At 32.9% G+C, this 26,580-nt stretch overlaps 3 protein-coding genes and 1 long non-coding RNA gene across 6 annotated transcripts; all 4 read right to left on the minus strand.

Annotated features, from left to right (window-relative positions):
• Positions 1-1,211: 1,211 nt before the first annotated feature.
• Positions 1,212-3,976, minus strand: LOC107473228 (O-fucosyltransferase 36). Its single transcript, XM_016092781.3, has 3 exons — positions 2,457-3,976; positions 2,017-2,266; positions 1,212-1,655 (listed from the first exon to the last, which is right to left on the minus strand). The coding sequence occupies exons 1-3, from the start codon at positions 3,674-3,676 to the stop codon at positions 1,479-1,481; spliced, it is 1,647 nt and encodes a 548-aa protein (XP_015948267.1). The 5' UTR covers positions 3,677-3,976; the 3' UTR covers positions 1,212-1,478.
• A 2,671-nt stretch (positions 3,977-6,647) lies between these two features.
• LOC107473227 (uncharacterized) lies at positions 6,648-10,929 on the minus strand. 2 transcript variants are annotated; one of them, XR_001588941.3, is made up of 3 exons: positions 10,554-10,929; positions 8,970-9,122; positions 6,648-6,691 (listed from the first exon to the last, which is right to left on the minus strand). It is a non-coding gene; the product is annotated as an uncharacterized LOC107473227 (long non-coding RNA). The 2 variants fall into 2 exon arrangements; XR_002370146.2 differs by having other exon boundaries at positions 8,970-9,126.
• A 2,125-nt stretch (positions 10,930-13,054) lies between these two features.
• LOC107473226 (uncharacterized) lies at positions 13,055-16,584 on the minus strand. Its single transcript, XM_016092780.3, has 7 exons — positions 16,344-16,584; positions 15,351-15,773; positions 15,079-15,131; positions 14,859-14,896; positions 14,539-14,773; positions 13,978-14,252; positions 13,055-13,643 (listed from the first exon to the last, which is right to left on the minus strand). Exons 1-7 carry the CDS (start codon positions 16,354-16,356, stop codon positions 13,178-13,180), a joined length of 1,503 nt encoding a protein of 500 aa, XP_015948266.1. The 5' UTR covers positions 16,357-16,584; the 3' UTR covers positions 13,055-13,177.
• Positions 16,585-22,439: 5,855 nt separating this feature from the next.
• Positions 22,440-25,328, minus strand: LOC107473282 (protein FAR1-RELATED SEQUENCE 5-like). Of its 2 annotated transcripts, XM_052257693.1 has the most exons (4): positions 25,165-25,328; positions 25,001-25,032; positions 23,569-23,731; positions 22,440-23,103 (listed from the first exon to the last, which is right to left on the minus strand). In XM_052257693.1, the coding sequence occupies exons 3-4, from the start codon at positions 23,665-23,667 to the stop codon at positions 22,573-22,575; spliced, it is 630 nt and encodes a 209-aa protein (XP_052113653.1). In that variant the 5' UTR covers positions 23,668-23,731; positions 25,001-25,032; positions 25,165-25,328; the 3' UTR covers positions 22,440-22,572. The 2 variants fall into 2 exon arrangements, with proteins under 2 accessions (XP_052113653.1, XP_020989693.1); XM_021134034.2 differs by lacking the exon at positions 25,165-25,328 and having other exon boundaries at positions 24,955-25,041.
• Positions 25,329-26,580: the final 1,252 nt, after the last annotated feature.

Genomic DNA, 26,580 nt, shown 5'->3' on the forward strand with positions numbered 1-26,580 from the left:
TACAAGGTTTACTTCAATCCATGTTACATGCACAAATATTTGCCGCACTAATTTGCATTAAGTTCAGGTAACAAACTTTAAACAGTCATAATAATAATTCATCTTCATATAATTTACATCCACAATGTTTACATATACAATTTCACCTTGCCACACAATTCTTAGATACCCTAAAATTATTCATTAGGTTGCCTACATAGTTGTCCTAAATAAACATAATTTTTAACTCTTCCACTTTGTCATCCACCGCATCACTAAAGCCTTCAAATCGATGCTAGTTCTGCGGCAATACCCCCTTTGATATTGTCTTCGAAACATGCTCATTAAAGAAAGAAACATAATCATCTAGCCATACAAAAAATGAGCAACATCTTTCTGCAGTCTGCATATAGACAAATTCAAAAAGGTTAAAACCATGAACATACCTTGAAGTAAGTATAAAATCAAACACAATTAACACAAAATTTTTCATGAACATACCTTAAACTTAGGGCAACATAAGAATAACCTATCCGGATTATTTTTTGTCTCAAACATGAGCAGAATAGCATCAGACCCGCAATAGCATTTTGGAGAGACCCATCTCTTCTTCCTTCTACCTACAATACTTTCATTAGAGTTCATGCTATAACTCCAACTATCACCAACTTGCACGTTGGAGGATGAGCAACGTTCTCCACTTTTAACCATGGTCCCCTAGGGTTTCGTTATTGTTTAGAATATGAATAGTTTGTGCAGAGATTGAGGAACGAGAAGATGAAGTAAACGTTTCCTTCTTCACTTATAAACGGCGTCGTTTTTGAATGTGACAGGGGGACAAATCGACTCCTGTCCATTCCCCTTCATCCACGTTGACACTTAACTCTGAACTAACTGCCAGATCAGCGCCGATAAGTGCCACATCAGACTTTTCCGTCAACTATGGACGGGGAATACAAGGGAGGGGGCGCGATGAGTTATTTATACACGGACAGGGACCGGCGTGAGTTATTTTTTTTTTTTTTGTGAGAGATCACCTTGTCCTAATTTAAAATGCACAAGGACGGGTTGGGTGTTTACTCTATTACATTGCCACCTACTACTTGCTTAAAATACTGCAAAGGTAATGACACATAGAGGTTTCGTACTTTAAGATAGTCATTTAATTAACAAATAAATTGCAAATGTTTCAATGCTATCTTAATCTATTCCATAATAGTTAAAGTATGAAATGAGCACATCATAATCGAACAACTTTACTACTATAATCCCCTTTGGGCAAAGCTCTCAACATGCAATCCTTATTAGGTACCAATACGAGGTTCCATTAATGAAAGAATATGCATAACAAGCAAAACTTAATGAATAAAATTGGCTAATTCTATTATCATACATGATTACTCTCACATTGACAATTGACAAAATTCCCAATCAAACCTATAATAGAGCAACAAACATAACTGGTCTCGAGTCAAGGCACAAAAAAATGGTCTTTATCCTCATTCATTTTCTGCTATAAAGTTTGGTTCTTCACCTTGGCAAAGGTACTCATCGCACAACGATGCTGATCCCCAATCCTTTCTCAGCCGCAGGATATCTTCGGTGAAAGTGGAACCAGGGGCTCCGATGAACACTGTAGACATTGCACATATCGTTTTGTCTAACATAGCTTCAACCTTCAGTGTGGAAACATTCAAAACTCATATCAACAAAACAATTTTCAAGGAAGAGTTATCACCGCATATAAAAGCTTCTCACTGATGTATTTTCAATGGCATAATAATCCAACCAAACAAAAATGTTTGAAGTGAAAAACGAGTATATAGCAATACACTGCCAAGTGTCATCGCAGATGTCTTTCTTTTTTCGTGATTGTGATACATAAACTTATTCTCCATCGGGTACCCTTAAACTTCTATTCTCAATCCAACTCAATACTAAGTTGAAAAGTAAAAACTTGCAGGAGCACCTAAAAGTTCTCAATCTTTCATTTCCTAATTTTCAAAACCAAAGAAAAAGAATATATTGTTATCTCACCTGTGAGTCCCCCTCAATGCCACTCCTGTATAACAAAGCATCCCATTTCTCTGCTGAGTCACGAGCAGGGCGTTTTATAAGCAGAACAGGCTTGCCATCCAGCACAACCATTGACTGAAGCAGACCAGTCTCGCTTTCTGCAGCATCCGTAGAAAGATAAATGACAGGCGCATCGGCCGTTTCAACCACCCTCAAGATGCAATCTGCAGCTTGAGGAATCGGGTAAAAGCAACTTGGTTTCTTAAGATTGCTGTAAACATGCGAAGTAATCAATCATTAGTAGTAACATTTTTTAAGGAAAAATCAGCAATCGAAAAAAGCAAGCAGATGCAGGCAGAGTTTACCACTATCATACTCAAACTTCATATAGACCGATATCATAAAACACCAATGATGAGAACAATAATGACTCAAGCTCCACTGATATCATAATGGCTCACCAGAATTTTAAGAAGCCATGTCTTCGAAAATGCAAAGCGATGAACTTTTTTCCCAGGAAGGTCTGAACAAATCGCTGAGCAGTGAGCACAATGAGGCGGCTAGGTTCAATCAGAGTCTTGCACTTGTGAGCAATAGGGCCACCTGGCTGCATTACCCACTGATTCTCCAAATCAGCAAAGAAAACATCCCCAATAGCCATAACATCATCATCATGACCGAACTTATCCAGAACATCCTTAATCGTCTTCGGTGTTGGCTTCCGAGTATCTTCCTGCCAAACAGGCTCAGGCTTGCTCATTGACAAACCCAAAGACCCCAACTTCTTCAAATGATCATCATCAAGATAACAAGGCTGTGGCAGAGAGAAGTAACACAGGAAACTATTAATGTGCAAATGATCCTTCTTAGCACTTGCAAATTCCTCAAAGGAAATCACAACTTTTTTCCCCAAACACTTGTTAATGTGATCAATGTCAATTACCCTGTCATACTGATAATCAATTTTGGAACTTGGAATCACCAGAGTCCTACTAAGAATTGCAGCAAAGAACATATGTTTTTCCAAACAAATCAAATGGTTTGACATTTGGCCAGAAACGCATACAGCAAGCAAAAATTTATCATCTCTAGGATTCCAATCAATGGTTTTTCTCTGTGAGAACTTCTGATCCACTGTTCTACACCTATTGTAACTAACTCCACCGAACAAATTAGGATTTCTAAAATCGAATTCAGGCTCATTTGTGTTACCTGTTCGATGCGGATTCAGCAGAACCTGCTGAATCTCTCTGTTAAGAGAGATCTGTTTGAACAGCGCCGATTTCAGATCCTCCAATTGATTTGGATCGGAATATGACGCATTGTGCTGAAAAGTTCGATTCCAAGCAGTTAAGAGCCCTAGTTGCTGCTCCCGCAAGAGGTTAATGGCGCGCAATTCGGATTCCTTCATTTGACCGGAGAGATAATCGGAGGAGAAGCTGGCGATAGGGCCATGGCGAATTTCGGTGATAGAGAAGAAGAGAACGACGGCGATGACGACGAGGATCAAGAAAATGTACCTCTTCCGGAGCTGGAATCGCCGAGAGCTCGAGCTGATATCTTCGACGTGGAAAGCGGCGGCGCCGGCGGTGGTGGAGGTGGAGGGAAGAGTGGGAGGCTTTCTAACGTTTTGGTCGATGAGGTTGTAGCGGTCGTCTTCGTCGTCAGAAGACGAATCCATGTGGTTTAGTTTGTTAGCCACGGCGGCAGTGTGATGAAGAAGCGAGTGAAGGAGTCAGTGAGTGAGTAGCAGAAATGGTAGAGCCAAAGAGGTTGCAGTTGCAGAAGATCCAGCCATGTGAGTGAGCCAGAGAGCGAGTGAGTGAATCGTTGGTGAGTCACTGAGTCGAGTTGAAGGTGCGTCGGTGAAAGTGACTCGGTTTAGTGAGTAGGTGGCGGTTAGCGAGGAGAGGAGGGAGACGGATTAGGTGCGCAACCAATGTTTTGTCCCCGAAGCGCCAAAAACAATTTTGACGCACCAGTGCGCTGAAAAAGAATTGTATTTGTATATTTGTATGTAATATACCTATACTTTATTGTTTGGGTTTATTCGGTTATAATTTTTAGGAAATGGGTGTTTTCATAATTTTCTTTATCTTCTCCCTTTTTGTTTTACTCAGTTTTTCACTTTTTCTCTATCTTCCACCTAACCGTTACAGGTTAATCTCCTTACTTCTATTTTTGCCCCTCTCAATTTTTCTGCATCTAAAGTCCGAAATCGCAAAAATAGAATAAGGAATAATATATTAGAATAACGTTTTCGAATATACCCATCTCTTCCACACATGTAACAATGGAATTCGTATAACACATAATTCAATTATATATTTTATTATTTAATTTATATAATCTAATATGTTCTTATTTTTGATATTTTAGAGTTTCGAATATAGTGCACAAATGTTCACTGCACTTTCGAATATGTTTCCTTATATTCGAATATATGAGAAGTTATAATGTGTACTATAAATTAAAGAATTAAAAATGTTTAATGTTTAAGGAAAGGAGAGGAGAGGATGTTGCGCATAGTCTCTCCATACTCAATTAAGAAGTTGCGGATTCGAGTCTCTTATCTTTAATAAAAAAAAAAAGAAGAGAAAGAGGATGTTCCATTCCAACTTAAGAGTAATTCCAATGATTTTCTATCTCATAAGTAGGATGCTGATTTTGCAATTTAGAGATTTTGACTTGTTCTATGTGTTCATGGAATGATAGGGAAGCAGAGCATATTGGCTTGTTGACAATCATGACTTAGTTTCTCAAATAAGTTAAAATTTTGACAAGTTAATTAGTATTGGATTTTAATTTCTACCACTTACTCTTAGAATGTGAATCACAGAATAATAACAGTAATGAAAAATATATATATATATATATATATATTAAAAAAAACTCATCAATACTCTAACTTACAAGGAATAAAAGAGAAGTATAATTCTGATTGGAACAGTTTTATCCTATAATATTTTTTTATTTCATATATTATTTAATGACTAATAATATTTTTATTTCCTATAATATACTTTGTGTGATAATTTGTGAGAATGAGTAATACAAAACGTAACATGCATGTGCATCAACAAATTCGACTCAATTTAATTCCAACTGCATTTTACACTTTTTATTACTAATACTGATATTCTAATATAATTGTTGTATTCGAAAGTAGATAACACTCATTTTTCTTTATGCATCATTAAGCGCACGATATTAAAATATTTGTGCAATATATTCAATTATCGAAATGCACATATATATTGATATTATATCCGATTATATAAAACAAATATTAGAATATATATATAATAAAATATATGGAGTGTATCTAATATAATCCCAAATAATTTGTGCACAATATCTACATCCATATCCCATCTGTTAAAGTCTCAATGTCTGGTATTAGTAAACAAACACAACCTTATATCCAATTTTCTACTTTAAGTACAAAGGGTCAAAATAAGATGAGCAAGATATGAAGAGTCTTGCAATATACACCAAAATTAGGAGAAACAATTATATGAGTAAATTACACAAGATCCAAAGCCCGAACAGAAGAATGACCTTTGACACGCCACAATGCAATATATAAAATGCATAGCCTTTATGATTAATCATGTGAAGGCAAATATATCACAAGATGATTTAAATAAAGTTATATCCTTTAATTTGGTCAAGTATGGTTAGAGGAGTGCAAGTTCTACATGGCTGACAAGTATGGTTATAGGGGCATGTTGCTCCGTTGGGCCAGCATTTCATTCCACCGCAGAAAATCTGGCGAAAAGTTAAGCATGCTTGAACATCTTCATGCTAAGCCAATGGAAGTATACAAGAACCACAATTATAGGGAGAGTCAACGGCACTAAGAAGCAGTAATACCTGTTGTATTAGTCAAACAGAAATGAAAAACATGAATTTTTAATAACACTCACGCTCCTTTGCCAAAGGGGAGGTAACAATAATAGCAATATCGATGATGGTTATAATGATTGTTGATTAAAGAAATCAAAACAAGGATAATAGCATTGTTTTGAATGTTTGTGCCTTTGTGATGTCCAAAATAGATCATTGTTTAGATATGCTGAAGAACCAAGGAGCTAGCCATAGAAAATACAAAGAAGCTACAAAAAGTTTGTCTCTACTCAAAATTGAATAATAACACACCACCGAACATTAAAAAGTAATCAATAAAGAAAAGATCAGATTGTATCTCCCACTTCCATGATATATTTCTCTGTACAACTATCTCATCAATCAGAAATGAGTTTGGAGGGTCATATACCCTTACATGTGTTAAAGAATTTTGGTTTAGAGGATGAAAGGGCATACTCTTTTATGTATTTTACAATAACATATTAAGGGCATGAAATCTATAAACAAAATCAATTGTGAAACATAATGCAATGCCAATCCTTTCCATAGATCAATAAATATGCTAAAAATAGTTTGAAAAGTAGAACTTAAGAGTTGTGAAGATTACCAATCATTTTGCATGGCAGATATCACTGCAATATTTGACGGAGGCAAAACCTTGGAAATAATTGCGATAAAGAAGTACACAGTAAAGTAAAGAAAGCCAATTGACACGAACAACCATCCCCAAATTTTTCTCTCATCATATGCAGCCATGTGACACTACCTCCAAGAACTGAAACTCATATAACCAAGTACATGCCAACCTTGACCAGAATCAATGCACCTAAATTATAAAGTAAAATAATTAGTGCATCAAATTACAAATCAATAATATATATTTATCAATTGCAAATTCACTTCTTTTCATGTAATACTTTGAACTCTATAGATATAAAACCAAACCAAACAAAACTCAGGCGACCTTGTCAAAAACTCAAAATCATCCTAGAGGAGCCACAATTGAATTTCAAAAGCAGCATTCTAGACGCACCACCATATTTTAACAAGGAATTAAAAACACTTTTCAAAACAAAGACTCTGACAACAACATTCACTCTAGGAATATGTACATTCCCAAAGGGCGAAAAAAATTAATGAAATATCAGCATTCCAAAGAAACTAATAGGACATCATTGTGCATTACACTGTTCAGGTTACAATAAAAAATTCCAAGTTTCCAGATCATAAAATTCTGTAAACCCAGGCCTGTGCAATGAAGTCAAACTTGAACCTAACAGAAAGAGGGAAAAATAATTTGATTTTATAGTGAAAGGTTGTGTGACTTTGCTTTTGAAACTTGAAAGGACTGGAATTGTGTGATTTTGAACTTTCTTCACTGAAGTTACACATTAAAAAGCAAGTGCATCCAAAGGCTAAATATTACACAGTACAAATATTTCCTTTTAAAGAAACTAATACCAACCAAGAATGAATTTAAATCTTGAATGTGAGTAAACCTGGAAAATGTAACATGAGATGTATGGCTCAGCTAAACTATAAGAAAAACCCAAATCGGCAAATAGTAAAATACCAACAATAACCTGAAGAGAACTTTTAAAACATAAAATCCAACCCAAGATTAACAAGACCACTTACTCTGAATGCAAAATAAGTTAACACAATTTAGTAAACCACTCAGACTTTGAAGACAGGCTACATTTAGCTGAAGGTAAAGCTCTCACCAAGGTGCATGACAACTACAATATTCAAGTCCGAATCATTGCATGTAAAGGTTTAGTAATGATATTATTTTGCATCAAAATACTATGCGAATGCAACTTTTGTTTTCAGGAATCTCAGATCCACAGAGAGCACAATTCAGCACGACCAAAACCTAAACCAACTCTACATATTCAGGTGCCCTCAGTCAGTCATTAATTAATAAATTGTCCCTATATATTGAACTGTTCATATCTACATATACTTTGTCCACTAGTTAAAATAAAACTCCTCCATTGTTTCTTCCGCCATTGATTCTTTAACACTAGTCTCCTCATTCTCACCAGCTCTTTTTATAACGACAATCATAGTAAATATCAACTATTCCCCTCTTTTCGTTGTCATGCTCACAATGCTTTTGAATAAATTCAATTGCATCCTCCTTATCTCTAAATTGCAAACTCAACCACAAAATTGAAAACCATGACCAACAAATCAAATCTATCACGGGCCCCAACTACTCTTTAAAATGGCATAGGACATACTAACAAAGTATTTAATAAAATCGAGATAACAAATTCATAAGGAATCATTAAGAAACAACCAAGAATTCAGGCAGTCTAACTGCAATGCAACTCTTTCAGCTGTAATGCAAATTATTTTGGAGTTGGTTTAGCTACATAGGTCTTTTAACAATGAAAATTGTGGAAACCCATGCATAGTCCCAAAATTAAAATAGCAACAATCATAGAACAAAGCATTCCGTGATCCTTTCTAGCAGAAGGATAAAGTTGCTTTCAAATGTACAATTCAAGTTAGCTCCAATAGCAACTCAATATCTTAATCATTGCTATTTATTCTAACTTGAAACAAAATGAAGATTTCAAAGTTTTGGCTCCTAATGAAAATTTCATCAACCACATATAGCCGTGAAAACTTTATCAAGTTCATGTCAACCAATTCCTATTGTTAAGCCTGCAAGTGAAAATGAATTTCCCCTAAATGCTTAACAGAAACTCATACATAGTAGTGAAGCACGTAATGCTTCCTATTGACCTATTCAATTCATTGAGTGAGAAACTGTAAAGAACAAAGCAATATAACTATGAAGACTGAAAAGGGAACATTGCAATTCAACCAAAATTTGAGTACGAGATAAATTTACTCACAACTTCACATTTCACATTTCACATTTCACATTCACATAATCGGACCAAAGCCATAAAGTAACATAATGATATTCAATATAACGTTTTATACGAAGCTGAGCAGCAGAGAAAGCAGGACACAAACTCAATAATCTAAATTGACAAAAAATAACAAATTCAGTAATAAAAAATGCACTAAAATCTGGCGACGAATTCGGGACATAAAATAACAAATTGAGGATCGACTCAACCTACCTGCAAGACAACGGCGACAGCCACGAGCAGAGGCTGTGCCGACAAGGAGCACAGAGGAGCAGCGACGATGGAGAGAGGGCAGCGGCGCGGGGAGAGAGGTGGCCACTGTATGGGTGTGTAAGAGTCTCAGAGCCGTGACAGAGAAAAAGAAATCTATCTATCCATTAAAATAGAAATCCTGAGTAGTTTGATCATTTAGGCTATCCAAGTATCAAAATATTAGATGTTGCAACACTGTTCATGTCATGTAAGTATGTTATGAATACTTACATGAGATTTTAACTTTTGAAGTGTATCATGAGTAAGGTTCTGAAAACCAGACCGATCATCAAACCGCTCTAGTTATTAGTTTACTGATTTATTGATCCAATCGGTTCAACAGTGGTTTAATCAAAAAAATTGTTTTATAATAAAATATAAATAAAAACCCTAAAACATAATTATAGTCTAATATAGACCTTAAAATGTCTTCCAAATTTAAAGCAATACATCAAATGTTATCAACCAAAGTCTTATGATCTTATCAAAATACAATTTTAAAAGTTAAATAACAAAAAAAATATCTAAAATATAAAATAACATCATGAAAGTTTGTCATGATATTAACAATTTAATACCCATTATATTACTATTGAAATCTTCAATACAATCACAAACTAAACACAATTAAGCCCAAAGCATAAACACAGCACAGCATAATATTCCAACAACACATCACTATGCAAAAGAAGCACAAAACACAAAACAGCAGCATATAGAGCAGCCAGAGCTAATCAATAATCAATTAATCATTCAATAAAAACACAAAACATTCAATAATCATTCAATAAAAACACAAAACACAATATGATCTCTGAACCCAGCATTAAAAAAAAAAACAAAAGAAAAACACTAGCAGTGAGCACTGCAATTTTTTTTACTTCAAAAGGGGATCATAAACAACTGGTTCTATGAAAGTTCAATGAATAAACAAAGGTTCAATTTTAAAGTATGAAATCCCAAAGGTTCTAGAAGGTGATTTCTAACCAATAAATCAAATTGCATAGTGACAGTTAAATTTTAAGTCAAAAAGTGAGGCTTGTTGGTATTAAGCATAAAGTAAAATTAACAACATTCAAACTTTGCACACAATTACTTTCAAGTTGACATAGTACTGATTAATCACATATCATTTCAGTGTTTCCCTGTATTCAATGGTATTAACACAGGCGGAAATGATAATCACCTGGTTTCTAAGAGCTAAAACAGTAAAATATAGTTACTAAAATGTCAGTAAGACTATGATTATGCGAGTTCATTTCAATATACAATTTGTTACATTTTTTTATTAAATTACAAGTATTCCTTTAGGCAATGAGCACAAAATTTATCATCAAGAAACTTTAACAAAATTTAACAACAGGAACAAAAAAAAAGCAAGAACAAGCCAGTAACAATTTATCATCAATCAGTAAGCCAGAGTTAATCAACCCAAAACAAGCAAGAACAAGCCAGTAACAGAGTTAAAATTTATCATCAAGCAATGAGCAGAGCCAATCAACCAAGAAAAAGCACCGAGAACTGACTGAGCATCCGAGGCATTACCTTCGGCGAGGGCAGTGACCATAGATTTGAGGGAGAGCGACGGGCGACGGACGACGGTAAGCTCGCGACGGACGACGGGAAGCTGGCAACGAACACTGGTGAGATGGAGACGGACGACGGGGAGCTGGCGACGAACGCTGGCGATCTGGCGACGAACACGACGGACGGACGACGTTGGAGCAAGACCTGGAGACGTTGGCGTTAGGCGAACGGGAGGGCCTTCGAGCACGACGAACTAGGAGATTTGGCGAACGACCACGACAAACCAGGCGGCGGCGGTGAGACCAATGGCGGCGCAATGGAGGCTAGGGTTTTCAAGGAAGAATGGGAAGAGCTCTGCCTGAGGGAAAGCTTGAAAGGGGAGAGACTGGTGGGGTACCGATTCGGTCCAACCGGCCAGTTCTCAGCCGGTTTAACAGTTTATAAACGATTTAAAATGACCAGTTTTAGATTAAACCGAACCGCATTCCTGTTTGCTTCGCGGTTGGACCAATCCAGACCGATTTTCAGAATCATATATCATGACCAAGGCTATCCAATATCCGTATTTGGTAGAACTAAATTGGTAATCGAACCGATATGATTATTAGTTCATTAATTTTTTGGTTTAATCAATAAATTTTTTATTAAACTGTTTAAATTATAATTAATAAATATAAATTTTAAAAGTATAATTTAATTGCATAGATTATATATTAAAAAAAATAGTTCAGCTACTCATTCAAGTGTTTTTGGTAATTAAGTTGGCCTAAATTCAACAAAAATCACTTTCATCACACGCATCACACGCACGTTTCATAAACGCAATTTCTTCGTCTTCGTCTTCTCCTTCTATTTTTTTTTTCTTTCTCCTCCTCTTCCTCTCTCTTTCATTATCGTAATTACTAACACCACCAACATTTTACTAACAAAAACCAACATTTTAAATTGAATTTGAATTTTATATAATGGACCATGTTCGGTTCATTTAGTATTATACAATGGTTTCACTTTAATAATATTTTTGGTTCATTTAAAGTCCCAGGTGTATTGTCGATAAATAATTTGTCCCAATAATTTGAATGACTTTCAAAACAAATTGAATAGAATGGAATGAAATCTAATCTAGTTGAATAAAGTGATAATAAATAATTTTATTTTTTTTGCTAAAAAAAAGACTTAATCATTAACAAAAACGCATCGAATTCATTTTTGGATCCAAATGAATCTCAATTAAACTAAAAAATAAACTGAAATTACTTAAAGAATAAAAAATTTGGTCAATACTTACAAGCAGCATCAAGTGAACTTCAATTAACACACAAATGAACGGAAATAAATTAAGAAATAAACCAAAATTATTTAATGATGACAGCAGAGAAAATCAAAACTAATAAAGATGTTCGTAAAATGTTGGTATTATTAATGATGACGATAACAAAGAAGAAGAATCTGCGTGTACGAATTTGGAGGAAGAATGAGAAGAAAAAGAGGAGGAGAAGAAGAAGAAGAAGGAAAGAAGAAAAATTTGGACAAATTTAAAAGAAGAAGAAGAAAGACAAGGAGGAGAAGAAGGAGAAGGAGAAGGAAATAGAGAAAAAAAAGGAACGCGTGATTTAAAAAGTTGTTATAACAACTTGATTAGACTTAGTTAAGTATTTTGCTTTTGACGTAGATTTTATTTTTATTTAAAAAAAAAACAAATGTAATGAAATGTTAAGTTATTGTACATGTAAGACAACTCAAGTTTGAACCTAAGAAAGAGTTCTCTTTTATTAATGGTAGACTTACGTTTTTTATCTATTTGCATTCGTTTTGATATGTTCTCTTGGATTTTGATCGATTTTCTTTCTTAAATAATTAGAATACTTGATCAGAGTGATTTAGAGTCTAATTTACTGATTTTTCGATTAAACTGACTAATCTAAATAAATTTTAACAACTATAATTATATTTCTGTCTTTTGTGTTCTATTCTTGATATTTTATCTCATTATCATTAAATTACTAGTAAATTGATTAGGTAATAATTATATCTTAAACATTCCTCTTTCTTTTACTCTACTTATCCGGATCTTATTTATAAAAATGAAATCTTTTGAAATTTTTTTTTCCATCAAAAGATGAGTATAATTTTTGTTACAGATTTTAATGCAATTATTTTTTTTGTCATTATATATATTAGATATTTAAATCTTTTTAAAGTAAAAAATTAAAAATTTAATTACTATTAAATTAAGATAATAGAATTTATACCGATCACACGTAATCAAATTTACAAATTCTACATGAATTAGTGATTAATTGTCTATTTTGTCAATGTACAATTTTTTTAACAATTTTTTTCCATATATTAGTACTAGGACAACTATTTGTTGATACCTTCATCATAATACTTTTTGTGGACATTTTATTCCTCAAATTAGATGGTAATTTTNTAATTATATTTAAAAAATTAATATAAAAATATATAAATATTTATTAATATACAAAATTATATATTTTTTTTATTTTAATAGACACAAACTAACTTTGAAAAATATAAAGTACACATATACTATCCTTTTAACTTACCAAACATAAAGATGTTTGTACTTTGAGCTACCTAAGCTAAGGTTCCTCTCTAACAACTCTCTACTGTTTTATCTATTCAGCTACTTCAACAAGCCTTCCACAAATCCATTTTCTTGTTACAATAGCTCTTCTTGGTTCTGCTTCCTTCTCTTCATACGATGAACTTGTTGCTTCCTCTATCTTCCTGCTAAAACTAGCATCATATGAAGCATACCCATTGGAACTTGTTAGAGGAAGTTCTGAACTACCATTAACCAACTTCTTGTTATCACTTAATGATAGTGTTTTGTGTCCATTTAATGGGAACATGAATGGTTGGTTCAGAACTTCAAACTCTTCATCTTGTTCCTTGTTTGTTTGTGTCATAGCAACAGAAACAGCATTGCTTATTGTCCCTCGCTTATGTATTGATTCCAGCGATTCGATTGCTTCGGCTATAAGCCTTCTACTTTCCCTGAGAGAAGCTTGAGCAATGGGACTCTTCGTTGCTGCAACCTCGAGTGCCTTCGCCGCCTTCTCAGCTTCAGCAATCAACAATCTGTCACAGTTACATAACATAGAAGTAGAGTGTTTCGTTATAAATGTATCATTTTTTTTAAAATAATCGATAGAGAAAGTAGAAGGAACCAACTTTTAGTTTGCCAATTTTCATGTTTAGGTTAATAATTCAGGGTCGAGGGTCTAAGATTTAGGATATAGAATTTAAGATAAACAAAATAATTTTAAAAAAATTGGCTGATGTTGGTTGAAAAAAGTTGGTTTCCTAACATTACTCTCAACAGATATCTGAATTGGATGAAGTAATTAATTTTTAGATAATGTTCTGCCATAGATTGATTAAGGTTAAAGGTTAGGAAAGAGCAATTTGTTACCTTGCTTGTTCAATGGCATTGGCTTGTTTAGTTTCAGTAACACCTCTCTGAGCTCTAATGCTCTTTATCATTGCCAGCTTTGAACTCACCAAAGGATCTTTATAGGGAGGTGCATTGCTTTTCTTTGACAGAACCTGCTTAACAATTTTAGTATCTTTTTTCATTGTAGGTTTCCTCCTTTGTGAACCACCACTTGGCTGCCTTCTTGGTTTCGTTTCGGATCCTTTGGTGCCATGATCCTTGGTCATAGCATTGCAAACTCTTTTGCGATATCCCTGATTCAACGAAAAATCAGATGGTAAGGACTCATGATCACAGTTGATAGTAACTTCTATTCTAATCACATGCTCAAAAGTTAAAAGCCTAAAATGTAAAGGCCAATTCGAGTTTTGTTTTCATTTTCAGTATTTTCTATTTTCAAGATTTTGTAACGAAAAAAAGTAACGAAATCGAAAAGGAAAGAGCAGCTAATATATAGTCGAATAACTAATAAGGCTTTGCTTGCGACACAAGTAAAATCCACAAACAATGAAACTTGAAGGCATTAACATATACACTTACAGGATCAGACCATTTTGCATAGATAGCTTCTGCAGTCCACTCCAGCTTCAGCTGTTCATCCAATACTTCATAGGAGTCCCACTGCAGCTCTTCCTGACCACCATAGCCTTGTTTAGAAGCTTCTGCAATCGAATTCTGCCACTCGAGACAGCAAGTTTCCTGCACCACCCTCCTTTCACGCTTCCTTGCCCATGTCATTTTCACTGCAGCACCAATCTTCTCTCTTGTTTCGATACTGGGAATTTGATAAAAAAGACTGAGTCCAGAAAAATTCTATAGGTAAAAAATGTAATCAACTAAAAACTATTTAACCAACTTACGTCTGCGGATGCGAACTATTAATCAACTTCAATTTGATCTGCATTGCTAAAGTTTTGTTAAAACTTTCTTACCACAGTTCCATGAATATGTTATCCACATGAAATTGAACTATTAGAAAGTGACTTTACATTGCATGTTTCATGGTTCCATGCCAAATTAGAATTCATATTGTGAACTTTGTATTGTAAAGGCATAAAAAATATTCTTACATGACATCACCTTAGGATTCTGCATTGCAAGCCTTGTTCTCTCTTTGATTTTCCGCAAAGTTTCTGGTCACATATTTAACATTTGAGCCAATTTTAAAGCACAACAAAACAATGACATAAGGGCCTGATTTGGTAATCGTCTTAGGATAGAAATACACAAACATAGGAGACACAACTTTTATTTCTTGTCTCAATCTCCATCTCCGTGTGTCTGGTTTTCTATTCTAAAATACTTACCAAACGCGGCCCAAGAATGGAGCTCGAAGGAATCTAGCTAGTTACCAGCACTGTGCTTCTTCCCTTTGTTCCATGGTGCTATTCCTTTATTTGCTTTTGAAATCCTCATTCTCCTCAACTTCTCCCTTTCATCAATTTCTTCTGAATCATCATCTTCATTAGAAGATTGGTTCATAGGTTCAAGTGGAACCTTCGGTGGATTACTAGGATTTAGACCATACCATTCATTTCCCTTTGGAGCCAAAGAACTCTTTGGTTCTTCAAGGGTAGCAGCAACTGCTTTAATCACATTGAATTTCACACTGTTATGATTAAGTTTGTTGTCCAAGTATTTCCAAGAACAAGGAACACACTGCCCAAGACCAAAGGCAAATGAAACTGATGACTGTTTGCCATGACATGGTATTTGAACCTTCTGTGAACTCAAAGGATTTGGATGGTGAAAGGAAGGGTGTGCATTTCCAACTTCTGCTCACAAAATCAAAATAAAACTAAATAAATGAATAAAATATACTATTGATTTAACTCGTATCATCGACGTATAAAAGTTTTACAAGTGTATCCAATCATAATGCCACGTCAGTAAAAATAATAACTATTTTGTTCCAAAAGAAGGGATATAGTTAGGCGATTGTGTAAAATGTTTTATAATGCGTATGCAGGGCATAGCAATTAACCTTACAGGAAACATGTTAAGTGTTCCGGGTGTTGCAGTTGTTTTAATCTCAACCATGTATTATATTTTATGATTGAAATTAATGACTAAAACTATTAAAACAACTAAAATTCTTAAACACAAGTATATCCCTAGGTATGAGTTTACCTTATAAAGATAACAAGGAGTTTCATATTATATATTGTATATTATCTTATCTTGAAACACAGTAAGGCACACATAAATAGATTATGTCTAATACAATACAAACTATATCTATGCATATTATGTTCCTGACACAGAAATAAAGATACATAGTTATAATTGAAGCATATATAACATAAGATGAGAGTAAATAAAGGGAGAAGTGAGTTAGTGTGTACCAAGCAAAGGCATATCTCAGTGAGAGTGCAAAACTTGTTGGTATGGAAACAACATCATATCTCAAACTCAGTTATATGATATTGATATATGTATGTTCTATTCTGTTCTTCTCTGTTGTTGTGAGAGAGTGTTGTGTTGAGGAGTGAGGATTCAGAATCAAAATGAATGAGGAAGGAAAGAACTCGAAGAAGGAAGCAACTAGTTGATGTTGCTGTTGGAACACATGAGCCACAAATGGAAAAACAACCAGGATTTGGATAATGTTTCCAATTCCATCATGGACTTTTAACCATGGTTTCGAAAATCAAACCGAACCGTCCGGTTCGATTAGATTAACCAAAAACCAAGAAGATTTGGTTGTCATAAAAATTTGGCTGACAAAAAACCGATAGTTGGCCGAACCGGTAACCCATGAACCGATCCGGGTTTTAAGATGTGGCCGGTTGTTTTCTGCTCACTAAACGACCTCGTTTTATTCAAGGGAAAAAACTATTTGCACTCAATAACTCCATCACCTGATCAAAAGGGAAAGACACTGAATTAATTTTTCATATAAAAAAAATTAAATAAAAAATCAAAATGAAATCGAGTTAAAGCCCGTGGCGGAGCTTGAAACGAAATTTTGGGGAGTCAGATAGAAGATATTTGTCAAGATACTTTTGATATGGATCCCATTTAAGATAAACTCGTTTAACCTCATCTCTCTGATTTGGGTAATATTGCCAAATTTGAAGCTATTTTTCAGGATATCGTTCTAAAGAATTAAGGTCAAACTCAACAGATGTAATTCTTTAAACTTTTGAAGGTTGTATTTTACTTTCTTCGTGATTCATTAAAGTAGAAGAACTATCTACAGGTGTTGATATTGTAAAAGTTATATGTTTTCCTTTTTGAATATTAGCCTTCTTATTAAAAAATGCATCATCAACTCTTTGATTTTTTATGACTATTTTATATAAAAATTTAAATATATATCCGATAAAATATGTAAAAAAAAAATAGAAGGATAAATATTAAAATTTATAATATTTATTGAAATTTTTTATCAATTTATACAAATACAATAATATCAATACTTATTGAATATTCTAATATTTTTTCATATAAAAAATTAAATTAACTAAACAGTAAAATATAAAATAATATTAAATTACATAAATAAAAAATATCTAATTTTTTATATTTGAACTTAAAAGTAGAGGGAGTGTTGCTTATTGAATAGAGAGTTGCGAAATGCGAATACAGTCAATTCAGTTCAAATCCAATATGTTTTGAATGTTTAAAACTAAAAATTATTATGCAATAAAAGCAAGAGATGAAGATTAAACTTTGATATTTTAAGTCATAATAAAATATTTGAGCCAACTGAACTATTTTTTTTTTTGAAAAAGTATTACTAATTTTTTTAATAAAAATTTGGGGGAGCCATAACTACCTCTTGTCTGAACTAAGTTTTACCACTGGTTAAAGCCCTCCGAATTGAGAAGAAGATTAAGAAAAAGCCAAAAACTTTAGTAAAGATTTGGAAGATAAAGAACCTCTCTCAAAAAAAAAAAGAAGAAAATTTTAATGTACTACTTTTTTTTGTAATCACATCCGTTATTTTAGATGATCATTCAATGTAAAAATATTTATTTATATTAATGTAGCATTATATAATTAAATATATATATAAAATTATTTGACATTGACAGGACATTAAAATTAAATTTAGAGTATATATCCATTTTGGTTCTCAAAGAATTTTAGACTGGACACTTTAGTCCCCAACTAAAATTAATTACTCGATTGGTCCCTAACAATTAATTCCGTCAGTCACTTAAATCCTTTACTCCGTTAACTCTAACGGAGGATAAAATAGTCCCTGATCTCCTTTGTTCGTAAACGACATTATTCTCTCCCAACTTCTATTATATCTCGCATAACACTAGCAGTCTAACACTATAACTTCAAACTACACAACGCACACTCTATAAATTTAATGTTCACAAGAAAAAAAATCCTCAACGTGTTCTCAAAAAATTCATACTCAGGAAACTAATGTCTATATCTCTCAACTAGTTATCGTTTTCGATAGATCCTCTGAATCTAGACAGCAAGTCTGGTTTGTTAAGACCCGTCATCGTCGTTGCCATCTCCCTCCTCCTCTGTCCTATCATCTCCATGACCACATTGTCCACCACTCCGATCGCTTCCTTCAACTTCTTCTCCGAACCAATGTTTAAGAATCACTTCAGTTTTCATATGAGTGGCAACAGTGACATTACTCATTGTACTGATAGCTTGGATGCGAGGTCGAAACTGTCTGCCAACTTGGACTCTGGAAAAGAAGGAAGGAAGCGGTGTCTATTTCAAATGAGAATTTGCATATGATGTCGAAGGAGAATCTTCTCATGATGTTCTAATGTCCAACAATCTATATTGCTTGTCAGAGAGTGGAGAAAGGCGTGCCCTTGGAGTAGTTGTGGAACTTGGTCTTGAGAATGTCGTGGACGTGTTGGGGTTGGAGGTGATGTTATCGTGGAAGTGGATGCTTTTGGTGGGTGAAATGCAGAGGAGGTGGATGTACCAGTCACAAAGATTTAGAAAGTGTGTGGTCCATGACATGTTGAGGTAGGTGCGATACGTGTGACAATTACACCATAGCTTAATCTTGGAGCTAAAGAGGAGGAAAAAAAGATGGAAAAGAAGAATGTGAAGGTGAAGAAGAAAAGTATGAATATTAAAGTTATGTAAGATATGATAAAAATTGGGGAAGAACAATGTCGTTTTCGAATAAAGGGGTCAGGGATCATTTTGTTCCTTGTTAGAGTTGTCAAGGACCATTTTGTCCCCTATTAGAGTTGTCAGGGACTATTTTGTCCTCCATTAGAGTTAACGGAGTAAAGGACCTAAGTGACTAATAAAATTAATTATTAATGACCAATCGAATAATTAATTTTAATTAGAGACTAAAGTATCTAGTCTAAAATTTTTTGAGGATCAAAATAGATATATACTCTTAAATTTAAAAAACATACCCTGAAACAGCAAACAATGTTTGCGCCTTTCACAGCTACGAAAACGTTGATACCCAAATAGATGAACAAATGATAATAATAATGAAAAGATGGGTTCTTTCTTGCTGGTTGATTATTGTTCTGGTGATTGAACGAATCAGAGTGGCGAGTTTTATATAATTGAAGATGACACACAAACGTAAATGCATACATTTATTAATAATTTTATATCAATGAAAAAATATTTTAAATTTTTAAATAAGATTTTATTTTTTTACAGATTTATTCAATTAAATTTATGTATTTATATATTTTAAATAATAAATTTAAAAATTAGTGATGTGATAATATACTATTAGATATTTATATAAAACATTTTTATATTATTAATCCATTAAAACTATATTCTTTAAAAAAATTAAATAATAAGCATACAAGTCAATACTATATATCTACCTACATCTTTAATTAATGGAAGATGTTCAGGTATGGCAGTTTAGGGAGCGGAACGTGATGTTCTTTTAATTTGAACCACTCAGATATATTATAAATAAATGTGAAGGGTTAAGATTGTGAAAAATTGTTTTGAGTATACACTAAAAATTGGACTGCTCAGTGGGTATGCAACGGATGGAACAGTTGAGAAGTGCACAGACATCGATAATGTCACTTGTGTCCCGTTGCAACTAAAAGATTGGGATGTAAAGGCGTAGCTGTTAGCGTAGCCATTTTGTTGGTTAGCCGAGCTGAGTTATAGTTGGGCCAAGTGTGTGTGATGCAGGTCAGCTCTCATAGATGGGCCAAAATATGTTTGAGAAATTTGGGCTGCCGAAAAATCTGGCAATGATGATAAAAATTAAAATTTATGGTAATATATTATCAAAAAAAATTATGGTAATGAGTTCATTGCAGATAATAGTGTTGCATTTAAAATTTCATGATAAATAAATTGAAAAAAAAATATTGAAGAAGTTAAAATAATACATTTTTTTCAGTGAATGGAATAATAAAATTTTATAAAAAAAATAGTAAATTGTTTTTTACTGTGAAAAAAAGTTAGGAGGGGGAAACACAAATTTGATATTAACGTGGATTTGAAATTACATGATAAGAAATTTGTTTTATCATTTATGTACTGTTTGTTGCAAAAAAAAATAAAAATAGAAGTTAAAAAAAACATACATACATATGCATTAATGTATGTATAAATCTATCTAGCTATGTAGATTGTTTAGACTATGTCACAAGAGACGTGAATTTATTTATCTATTTATCTTTTGCCATGGCCGGAAGTTTTCATAAATTTGTAAAAAATATGAGTGAGTTGTCGAAATTTCTGGTGGTATTATAGATTAGTTATTTCAATTTAATGAACGAATAAAATTTTTTTTATGTATTTTATATCAAGTTAACAGTTACCTTTAAATATAATATTAGCAGTGATGGGAACTAAAAACATGCGCATGTGATACATATAAATTTCCGTATTAAAAATAAACATTATTAGAGTATAAATAAGTAATAATTTATTTAATATTTTAAAATTTATATTATTTGTTAAAGTTATGATGTAATGGACGTACTCTGTATCTTACTAAAAAAAATGACGATGAATATATCTTTTTGTTTAAAAAATTTGACCTGATAACACTAAAATTTAATCTCATTAAATAAAAAAAATAATGTTAAAATTATTTTTTAACTTTTATCATGAATCAAGAAATTAAAGTTTGTACATATTAAATAATAAAAAAGTACTCACAATAAAAAGATATAAATTTAGTTTTTGATTGCGTTTACAAGAGTGTAAATAATTTCAATTAAGAATGGTGACAATTTTTTCTATTTATTTATAAGATAGTATTCATCGTTTTTTAGTATAATAATTAAAAGACATAAAAAAATTTAGCAATTAATGTTACGTAATAAAAAGAGTTGTTTGTATTAAGATTTTTATATTGACTTCATTTGAGAAAATAAATAAATTAATAAGTAGTTATAAATTTTTATCTTAACTGTTACATATAATAAAAACGTAATGATTTTAGTATTGTACTTATATTAATAAAAAAAAATTTATTGTGTACATTAAAAAAATTAAATAACTTATTTTTTATTGTTTTTTAATTTTTTATTTAATAATAATTTATTTTTTATTATCTTTTATATTTTATGTCAAATTCAAAAGTTAAAAGAGCATAAAAATTACTTTCGTAAAATATTAAAAAAAATTAACAACAAATAATTGCTATTCTATTTTGAAATTAAATGGACCTTTAAAAAAACTTTAAATATTTTATTATTTGGGGACATAAAAATTGAAATATTAGATATCAATAAAAGTTTAGAATTAGTATAAATAGTGTTGAGAGTAGAGGAGGTGCTCAACAATATAAATTTTTTTATGGGTCAATTGTAGTTGTTAAAAGTTGCTAAAAGAGTAGTGTTCATATAATATTTTTATTTTTTTAATCAATTTGAGTTGGTCGAGTGGTCAACTCACTCATTTGCTTAAGCAAGTGTCGGGAGTTTGGACCCTTAAATGGAGCTCAGATCCGCAAATGATTAGTACTTAACCTGTCGGGTTGGGAATACCGTTTGGATAAACCAAAAAAATATATAATATTTTTTTTGTGACATATAATGTTATTCTTTTAAAAACATATAATATATTTGATATTATTTTTTTTTATGATCATCGACAAATTTTGATAATTTGATTAACAAAAAATTTGAATAATTTATATCTTATTTTTTTTTTAAATCAATAAAATGACTTAACAAGCAAGTGTGAAAAATAACAAGTATTTATATCATAATTATATATATAAATTTCTAAATCAAGCAAAAAAGGATTCTTTTAGCAAATCTTCAGGAGGCCTGCTACACATACAAGCCTTTTTGGATTACAAGCTATACAAGTTGGCCGAAATTTAAGAAAAAAACACACGTACCGCTTCTTTAAAATCGAGCGTCCAACGCACGCGCTGTAATGACCCTTCCACAACACGTTCTGCCGCACTATTCCTCTTCTTCCTCAATAAGAACACAACCATCAAGATTCAAACCTCCAGAACATCTTCTCATCCCCCCTTCACATCTCTCAAAAAACCTTAGAGCCGCATTCACATCACCATTCCTTAAGGCACGTTGTCTCCTAATCTCATTGTACATACCTCTCTTTGTGAAAGGAACAAAGTTAAATCCGCCTGCCTGCGCAGCAATTGACTCATATTTTTGGAATAAAAATTCCAACTTGCCTCAAGCTGTCCATATGGGCTAAATCAACATCAGAAATCTTCCGGTACGAAGGCAGGTATGGCACAAACTTTGCAGGTAGAAGATCATGGTTATGGTCATCTACGAAGCGTGAAACATACCAAATTCCGCTATCACCTTTCGGCTTTATCCTCATCTCCGCCAAACACCCACATCCCGTGACAACCTTGTGCTCTCGCTTTCGATCCTGCATCTCTAGCCATTTTTTGTCTCTGAAACCTTCTCTGTTGCATAAATACGTGTACCGAACTATTTCCCCCTTTTTATTTTTCAGTTTCTTTCCCTGCCTCGTGGCAAAACCCTTCGCCCGGCTATATTGTTCATAGAAACGGGACGCCTCATCAGGGTTGTTGAATTCCATTTTCAGTATCTCTGCGGCACTGTACATGACTGGTTCAGAGATGCCATTATCTTCTTCATCGCGATCCTCCAACGGTTCTCCCTCCTCTTCCGCTTCCATTCCAATATCCGGCGAGCTTTCCTGCAAAATGCAAGCACACTATGAAATCCCTTACTCTATTTCAACCACACAATAAACTGAACTAAATACTAATTTAAAATTTTTGCAATAATTCTATCACTCCAATTCGATTATTTCTATCATATACAAGGAAGAGAAAAGGATTATTTCCAGTCGCACAAAAAAAATAATTTTTTTCCCACACGCTCCTTATTAATTTATTACTAGTTACCAATCCTAATGATTGCATTTACATATATTAATAAAAAAATGTGGTACAATATTTTCAATATTATATATTTATGTTTAATGATTGTTCTTTGAATGTCATCGAATAATTATTCATCTATTGTATTTTAATGGTAATAAAAGAAAAATTCTACACACAAATGGTGGTTCCATTATATGGTGTTTCATAGGCAATTTATAACACAGAGATGGGCTACTAATGAGTACATGCAAATTAACACAAAAAATTATTCATACCAATGTGTCGCAATGCCATTCACCACTTCCACTAAGGCCACCTACTGGCTCAACACCTCCAGTCTCGAATTCCGGCACTGTTCCGCTACATGACCCCATCTTGAATATCACTATCCCACGACCATCCACCAAGTTGTCTCACTAGGAACGGCATTCAACAATACTAAACAAATCAAGTCAAAAGAGTGAAAATCACAAGAAAATTGTGGTCCAAATTACTAAATTCAAAGAGTAAAAATGTTTTTTTTACTTAAGTAGGTTCACACTTTTAACTAATATCTTGGAGACTCACTTGCATAGAATAATGCATTTGAATCATGCAGATTTATTTCATTTGTACATTAATTTGTTTTTATCGTCAATGTTGATCACACAAATAACTAACACTCTTGTAATATATTCCAGCTCATAATTCTAAAATTACAATAGTTTTTTATTTTACACACCAGACACCACCAAACAGTACATATGAATTTAGCTTGCAACAGGAATTTTCATAGTTATTCATAATTTATTTTAAATAATGATATTATATGCTAAAAAGTAGTAGACAAGAGGAATAAGATATAAGTTTTCATTCAGCTGTGAACTGATATTGACTTGGTTAACGAACTAAAATCACCAATTTTTTAGAATTCTAAATCATATATCCAAAGAAGAATCTTAAACTATAGTTACAAGAGATAATTTACATGAATTCATGTAAACAAAACTGGACATGAGTGATTATGATATTCCTAAAACATATATCAACTGTAATTTAGTGGCATATGACTATTTCTAATTTCTCGTACAAAATTCATAAAAAGAAAAATGAAAAAAATCATTACAGCTTCAAACTAAAGTACTCAACATCTATGTACGCAAACTTATCCACTTAATTGAACAATAGCAATATAGAGTTTTGGAATATTTATTTTCATGAGTATAAACAAACTTGTTATAACTTTCTAAAGAGACAATTTTCCAAAGAGACAATAACAGAGGAAATGAGAGAAAGGGAAGCAGGGACATATATAGAATTGTAATTGGAATGTCACTGCATTCTACAATAATCAACTTGTGTTCATCCCATTTTTATTTGTTTGTATCTTTTATATACAACTTAAGTATAACAATATTAGTCTTTTTATTTGCTTCTCTATACAAGCAAATGTATAATAAGAAATGGCCGAATATGACATTCATGCTGGACCACTTATATTGTGATGCTTACTACTAAGTACTCAGTACTCATAAACATATATATATTTATACCAACAGTATTAGTAGCAAAAACAAGCTTGCTACAGGCTAGGCTATGGAGTCAAAGTCACTCCAATTCATGGGATACAACCTACACTCCAATAACAAACAACGATAATTATTAATACTAAATTTTCTCACCTCTTGTGGAAGCAACAACAACATGCTGACTTATTTCAACACTCACCTGGCACTTCTTTTCCCACCGATGACACACACCTCCGTCGTCAACTCCACCCCCAACTCTTTCTCAAATGCTTTTTTCACAACACTGACACCACTTTTCCTGCCTACTGCCCTGCTTGATTACAATCCTTTTACCACCAACAATAACTCCGGGCTGACGCACACCTCCGTCGTGTTGAGGCAACGGCCCACGCCACCACCGCCCAGGTCCTTCTCAGAGTCTTTGTCACACCACTGACAACAGTTTTCCTGCCTCCTCTTCTGCCTAATACAACCCTTGGACCTCTAACAATAACTCTGGGCCACAACCAAATGGCTCAGGCCCACGCTCTCCATCATTCCTTGCAGAAACGACTTCAACAAAATAGGAATTCACCAACAGTCTAGAGCTGGTTATTCTCGTCAATTGATTAAGAGACATAGGGTTATTTTTGCCATTTCATCCTTTACTACAGGACAAAACTTAACAGCCTACCTTTTCGTACACTGAATACCGTGTTCCGATACTTTTGTCCGAAACACCGGATAATTTTCCTTAATAATTATATTCAATCCCTTATCATAATAAGATGAGGCTTGAATAACTGTTCATCATTATTTTAGAAACTCTTCCTTGTCAGTGTAATTAAGCCAGCAGTCACGTACATTCATTTATAATAAATAAATCTTTATTTTGGTTTCATGTTTTCTTTTCTACATGCAATGATGGATAATAGTAAACACTACCTAAAAGTAATTAAGGGGTCAATTTTAAGAGAGTTTAAGTTTAAAAGTCGATTAAATTAGGCATAATGTAGCTATAATTATTTAAAAGAAAACAATAAATTGAGCTTATTACAAAATTAGCTTGCACATCTTTTTCTATATGGTTAAATACTACGTGTATATTAAAATCAGTCACTAAAATTAGTTATCAGTATAAAATATATATTAAAATATAAATATACATTGAAAATAAATTAAATTACATATGTATTTATACATAAATATATTAGTAACTGATTTAGTGATTAATTTTGATATATGAATAACATTTTTGATAAATCATTCATCTTGTACCCAAAAAAGGGGGAGAAAAAAAATAATTAGACGGGTCAAAGAAGGTGAAGAAAAAAGAAGGAAACATGTCTTTAATCACCAAAGGTTTAACACTAAGAGCAAACCTTTGGATAATTGTTTCAAACAAAGAAAGATGTCCTAACTTGTCTAGGTATATATGGTCCAAAATAGGAATAAAGGTGTTTGAAAATCTTATGCCACCTTTCTTTTTAATTAGAAAAATGAACACAAAACAAACAAAAAAACTTTTGAAGTAAATAGTATCCATGGTGAAATTTTGAAGAGTCAATGAGCTAGGGCCATGTCCCTCCAAATATTTTATAAAAAAAATTGACTACTTTGTGTATATTGTATTTGTTAATTGGTTGTGATATTATTATGAGATTTTCCTAAGTGTTTGTTCTTGAGTTTTATAATTCTTGCCACACCCTCTTTTTCTCTTTGTTTTCTTATAAGACAACCCCATACAATTTTTTGGCTTGTTTTAATTTCTTTTCTTTCTCTCAATACTATCAAACCTCC

Source organism: Arachis duranensis, chromosome 2, assembly GCF_000817695.3.
Source record: "Arachis duranensis cultivar V14167 chromosome 2, aradu.V14167.gnm2.J7QH, whole genome shotgun sequence".
Classification (NCBI taxonomy): Eukaryota; Viridiplantae; Streptophyta; class Magnoliopsida; order Fabales; family Fabaceae; genus Arachis; species Arachis duranensis.

Bases quoted from the DNA above. Each gene is read 5' to 3' on its own strand.
- LOC107473282 (XM_052257693.1), bottom strand. From the start codon at position 23,667: ATGGGGTCATGTAGCGGAACAGTGCCGGAATTCGAGACTGGAGGTGTT. The intron at 23,104-23,568 runs GTATGAATAATT...TGCATTTTGCAG, and splicing joins AATGGCATTGCGACACATTG to GAAAGCTCGCCGGATATTGG.
- LOC107473226 (XM_016092780.3), bottom strand. The intron at 15,132-15,350 runs GTAACTAGCTAG...ATATGTGACCAG, and splicing joins AGGGAAGAAGCACAGTGCTG to AAACTTTGCGGAAAATCAAA. The intron at 14,774-14,858 runs GTAAGTTGGTTA...TCAAATTCCCAG, and splicing joins AATAGTTCGCATCCGCAGAC to TATCGAAACAAGAGAGAAGA.
- LOC107473228 (XM_016092781.3), bottom strand. From the start codon at position 3,676: ATGGATTCGTCTTCTGACGACGAAGACGACCGCTACAACCTCATCGAC. The intron at 2,267-2,456 runs GTGAGCCATTAT...GCATGTTTACAG, and splicing joins CATGGCTTCTTAAAATTCTG to CAATCTTAAGAAACCAAGTT. The intron at 1,656-2,016 runs GTGAGATAACAA...TCCACACTGAAG, and splicing joins GCATTGAGGGGGACTCACAG to GTTGAAGCTATGTTAGACAA.